General features: G+C 46.7%; 1 protein-coding gene across 1 annotated transcript in view; it reads left to right on the forward strand.

Annotated features, from left to right (window-relative positions):
- Nucleotides 1–6,000, forward strand: part of dnaaf5 (dynein axonemal assembly factor 5) — a gene marked incomplete at its 5' end in the record, with an annotated part of 44,044 nt that overhangs the window by 20,540 nt on the left and 17,504 nt on the right. The window contains one exon of the mRNA XM_080775846.1: nucleotides 2,152–2,320. Within this exon, the coding sequence (XP_080631972.1) occupies nucleotides 2,152–2,320 (169 nt within the window). The remainder of the gene's footprint in view (nucleotides 1–2,151; nucleotides 2,321–6,000) is intronic.

The raw sequence follows: 6,000 nt of genomic DNA on the forward strand, positions 1-6,000 counted from the left end.
CATTCTAACATTCACATTCCATTCTTTTTTCTTTCCTTGTCTGTTTTCTATTACAAACGATAACTGCTTTTTTTCCCCTCTTTTTTTTCAACTTTTTATTTTATTTTTTTTCCCTTTTTTTTTGCAAAGTAAGCAAGCTATTTAAGGAATGCAGCCGTTTGTCCGTGTTCAAAGTGCCTGTGGCCAGAGGTATAATTACCCACTTAGCCAGAGGAGCTGAAATTGCACCTTTGCAATGGAACTTTAAATCCAGTCCTGGGTGAAAGGAGGAGGATAGGGAGACAGAGAGAGAGAGAGAGAGAGGGAGGGGGAGAGGGAGAGAGAGGTAATGTGTGACACTCACTGCAGGTGTGCCACTGTATGTGTGTGTCATCGGCCCCCAGGCCGTGAAAGACAGCGGGACCAGGCAACGCGTTTGGCACGTGGCAACGGCCACTTGTCCATGCGCATTTGTATTTGTAATGCGGAAAAAACCTTCCGTACCAGAAGGAGGCATGCAGAAATCAAAGGGAAGCCAGCGGCGGCGCAGCCTGCATGTAACTAACCACACGGAACCCCATTCTGTCTCTCTGCTGTCTGTCTCCGAGGCGACTGAAGCCAATTCATGGTTCGTTGCATGACGGCGTTTGTTATTTTAGGCGGGGGACACTGTCCTATGATGAAGTATAAATCCGGCTTAACAAAAGAGGGGAAGGAGAGTGAAGGCCTTAAGTTGGCACGGACGGCTGCCAGACACCACAACATGGCACCACCTGTGTGTGTGTGTGTGTGTGTGTGTGTGTGTGTGTGTGTGTGTGTGTGTGTGTGTGTGTCCAGATGCTGACCACCATCAGAGAAGGCCAATTGGAAAGGGAGGGGGGGGGGGGGGGCTTGTGGACATTCCCGGACAGAGACAAACCAGCGCTTTCGTTTTCCCAGAAAACGCAGCTCCTCTTTCCCATCACGGGACAGCTCACTTATGAAGTAGTGATGTGTGTGTGTGTGTGTGTGTGTGTGTGTGTGTGTGTGTGTGTGTGTGTGTGTGTGTGTTTATGTGCATGGGGTCAAATATGATTCAGGAATTGTCTGTGTCCCCAAGCGTCCCTGAGGGACGGTGAAGGGGACAATGAAGTGACCCTGAGGGTCACTTCCCCTCGCCCGCAAGTACTACTCTGTCTATTTACTCTCCCATCTCTCATTCCTGCCTCTTTTTTTGTCTTCCTCGGCCCAGCTTCATTACTCGCCGTGTGAGAGACATCCTCTGTATGTGTTTGTGTTCCTAAGTGGTTTTTTTATGTGTAGGACCTTGTCATGTCTCATGCTCTGTTGTTGTTCTTCCCATGGTTTCACACGCTGGGCTGTGTGACTCTTCATCGCTTCCTGATGCTACCGCACCAGAATACAGCTGTATTTGTTTGGTAGGGGGGGGGGGGGGTAGGCGCTACTTCCTGCGTCGCCATCACTTTCTCCTCCCGCGCATTCTTTTCATCTCTACCTTTCTGTTCTGGGATTTGTGCTCGTATTCTTTCCACGTGAAACGGATGCATTTCAAAGCTAAAGCCTCTAATATGAGCGTGTGCCACTTGCCAAAAATAACTGATGTACAGTACAAAGCTAACACCACATCAAAGCTTAGTCACTTTCAAGCCGAGGTCCCTATTTTGAGCATGTGTGACTGACAGCAAGGGTTAAGGGCTGCTGACCAAATATCTAATAAATCTGTCCGAGACCTGTGTGTTGCATCTCACTCCTCTCCCCCATCTCCTGTAAATATCCTCTAAATCAGTGGTTCCCAAACCTTTTTGACCCAGAGTCAATTATATGTTAAAATGATTGTTTGCCCAGGACCCAAACTAGTGAAAAAACAGAACTACAAGCTCACAACCTGTTGCTTTGCGTCACTCTGTGAGCTTGTAGATCGGCCATTTTCACTGTTTTAATTAATGAAAATCTTTTTTGGGAATGTTTTTTGAAAATGTTTTGAAATAATAATAATAATTAAAAACAAAATGTCGACCCATAAAAATGTGTCCGCAACACACAAATGGGACACCGTCCCTGCAGTGTTTGGGAACCAGTGATCTAAAAACGAAGCAAAACAAATCTGCCTACAAAGAAAGTTTACTTTTACAAAAAAAATAATCTTCTACCCCTCTCTGCCGTCCGTCCCAGGCCTTAGAGAGCGTCCAGCGGCTGTGTGCGGTGCAGGGCCTGGCCTCGGTGCCAGAGCTGTACAGACGACACATGGAGCGGCTGCTGGCCTGGCTGTCTGCCACGGTCACCAACTGGTCCAGTTACTCTCCTCAGAGGCTACAGCTGCAGGTCATAGTCACGCAGTCAGGTGAGAGCACTAAATATATGCCATTTTTAGGCCAGGAATCTTCAAACGGGGGTCCGGGGCCCGCTAGGGGGTCCTCAGAGTACTGTAAGTTTGTGTTATGGAGAACATTAGCTGTAAATAGAAGCTCGCAACGCCTCGCTGCAGCAGAGTTGGGGAGTTTGGTGTAGAGGGGGAAAGAGCAGAGCCATATTTAGTCAAGTTGACTAAATATTGAGGGTTTTAAAGGTTAACTGTCTGAAAATAGTACACACGTTATTAACATGAATCCAAGAAAAGTTAAAAAAAAAAAAAAAAAAAAAGTAATATCAAAAGGTGACAAGAGGAAGCGATACAAGGATAGTTGAGCACCCGCTTCGAATGTTATCAACCGATAATCACCAGTAGGTTACTTATCACTCGACTGCAATCGAGCTATCAGACTGGAGCGAGTGCTACAGTAGGAGGCTGAGATGGAGTCTGAAGTCTGAAGAGGTGGCTTTTCAGAGTGCTGTGAATCTGCAGTCCTGACTGCAAGGGGGAGTTTATTCCAAAGCTTGGGGAGGAGAGGAGGGAGGGAAGGAAAGGATATTTTTTTTTTAGAATGTGCGGAGGGTTCATCAGGGTGTTTTTTTTAGAAGGTTTGAACAGGCTTCCTGTATTAGACTGATCTAAGTGGGCAGGAAGGGATGTGGGGCCATGAGTTGCCAACAGTATTAGCATATATTTCTATTTAAGAGTAGCTCTCAGCGGGATGGGGTGTGGGGATAGATCATGTCCTGGAGATACGGGGTGCCATGTCCCTTCTTGTAGTACCATTACCAGTGTTTCTAACTGGGTGCAGGCAGCAATTTTTGGGGAGGTTGAAGACCATGCAGGCTCATTTAGAGCTGGATAAGGAGCTGGGCAGACACTTTTGCGAGGGAGGTTCTGATCCTTTTGATGTCGTAAAGTGTAAACTTACAGGATCAAGTGATGGCTGTCCAGGGCCACACCTAGCCATGCAGGGGCACAGCATCCTAGAAAGTAAAAGCAATAAAAGCTAGTGTAAAGAAAACAGTAAAGAATTGTCTGCAACAAATTTATATATGATTACAGTGAGTGTTTCCCCTAGCCAGAACCTGATAGTGTGGTTGCCTGCCACACAATAATGCATATAGGGGAAACACTGGGTTACTTGACATTTAGCTGGTCTATTTTAATATAAACCCACCCTGAAGCAGACAAGCGGAGCATATACAACACAAGCAATATATTTGTATGCTTGGCAAAACATCAGGCCTCTTTTTGAAACACTTAGCCGTGACTCCATAAGCCCTGAATCTAAGAGTCTGTCAAACGTTTTGAACTCCCCTCCAGCAGTATAGTATGTCTTCATACAGACTCCATTCCATTTTACTGACTCCATTCCAGTGCTCTTCAAGTGTTTGCCACCGGAGACATTACAAAGGCCCTCATTCAAGGTCCTGTTGAGACCAAACACACAGCAGGATGCGTCTTTATTATTTCTCGCTGGCTCAGTGACTCGTGTAAATCCCCTTCTATTCCATTGTCTCATCTCCAGCGTCTCAGACTATAAGTCCAAAGGTGTGGAGGGGGGGGGGGGGGGGTTCTGGAGGGTTAGGGGCCTGTGAGCTCGTCTTTAGTGCTGAGACATCACTTTACTTAACTTCTATCCCCCATAATCCTCCGTCATCAGCACCGCCAGCCACTACACTTTCATCTCTCTCTCTCTCTCCCTCTCTCTCTCTCTCTCTCTCTCTCTCTCTCTCTAATTGCATGGGCAGCTGAAGTAAGGCCCACTAATCCTCTCCCACCCAGTGTTAACTGACCAGCCCATCCTAAGTCCACTCAGGGATCTCCGGCCTGGGGTCACCAGATCAAACGGCTCCACAGTCGCCACCGATCTTGACCTTGCCTCGGATCAAGGCCACTTTGAAGTTCTGTGTGTCTGTCTCTGCACGTTGTGCGTGCGTGCGTGTGTGCGTGCATGCGTGTCTGTTGTTTTTGAAAGCTCCATTAAGTCCACCCCGCATTATGGTTAACTCTGGGAGCTGTGATCTCTGGTCCACTGATGGGAAACGGGGACCGATGTGGGCATCGGAGCCAGACAGGTGCTGACGTTTTTTGATGTGCTGCGCGTGATCCAGTGAAACCCCTCTTTCCTGTTCCAGGGATCCAACACTGTGGTTTGTTTGACTACTGGGACTCGTCGGTTTTGCTTGCTCATCAGCCGCTCACACAGACAGTCGGCGCTCTTGTTTTGGAACCAGACACAGGACGGAACGTTGACCTCACATGTCCTCTCTGTCACTCACTGCTGCCCATTGTGTCTGCTCTGACAAAATATGACCTGTATAAAAATAAAACTCTGAAAGACACACACACAGCACATACTGTGTGTGTGTGTGTGTGTGTGTGTGTGTGTGTGTGTGTGTGTGTGTGTGTGTGTGTGTGTGTGTGTGTGTGTGTGTTCATGCTGGCACACCCATCTATCAGCGCATTGAAGTGTCCAGCGCTGTGGTGTCATTTCCGTGGTCAGCCTGAGGAGTCCTGCATGCGGTCAGGAAAGGCCAGTCTTAACACCCCTATGTCTAATAGTACACACTTTGGATTCACACATTCTTATTGGGTGAAACAGCCGTGTGTGTGTGTGTGTGTGTGTGTGTGTGTGTGTGTGTGTGTGTGCGCGCGCGTGTGCGTGTAACTGAGAATACGCTCACTGTGAGTTTCCCATTCTTTTGTAGAAAGTCCTGCTCATTTCCTCATAGCTGTGTGTCACTGTCTGACCAGTCCATAAAATGTCTCAACCTCTCTTTATAAAAAGGACAGAAAACTAAACTGTTTTATATTTGGCCCTCATAAAGCGTAACCACCATGAGGACAATGAACGGACCAAAGTGAAAGGTATCTTCACGGGTCGCTGATTTTAGCGGTTAGGCTTGCGCAGTAAAAGTGTTTATTTTAGTCCGGGTTTACAAATGGAACCAAATGGACCTGTTATGTTGGGTTGCAGAACGAATGCAAGTCAATGGAGAATGTTGACACATGTACAGTATTGCAAAACATGCTTGTCTGGGCCCGGACGGCTGGGCGTAATCGTCCCCGGGCACCTACAGCGGGTCGCCGGTTCGAATCCCGATCCCGACAACCTCTGCTGCGTGTCACTCCCCATGTCGTGTCATACCACTGCTGTATACACTGTTGTCTACACTGGTGCTGCAACTTATGATTCATCTGGTGATTTTTATGTTATTATTCAATCAATCTATGCAATTCATTTAGCAAAAAGAAATCACACCTGTGTGATTGTTTTTTTTACTTTTTTTTTTATCCCACGATTTTGTAACCCATTTTTCACCCCTGTGTACCCGTGTGATTTTTTATGTATGATAAAAAAAAACGTGTGATTTTTTTATCATGCATCACATTCCGTGCTCAACCAATCAAATCATCACAAATGTCATTCTGGCCAATCACTTTTGGCGTCTTCAGTCTCTTCACTTTTCTGCCCCACGCTGGGCACAATATATACGCTGTAGAGTGCATAGCTGAAATTTGGCGGGAGTTGCAGGATTTTGGCGGAAGTACCGCTCAAGGAAATTACATTTACGCTTTACAAATCTGTTTACATTCTCCATGAATGAAACGAGTGTTGTGATTGGTCAAACAAATAGTCGGCGGAAAATGTATGCCAACATTTC

This window comes from Protomyctophum bolini (assembly GCF_963924005.1).
Source record: "Protomyctophum bolini genome assembly, chromosome: 11".
In the NCBI taxonomy this organism is placed as follows: domain Eukaryota; kingdom Metazoa; phylum Chordata; class Actinopteri; order Myctophiformes; family Myctophidae; genus Protomyctophum; species Protomyctophum bolini.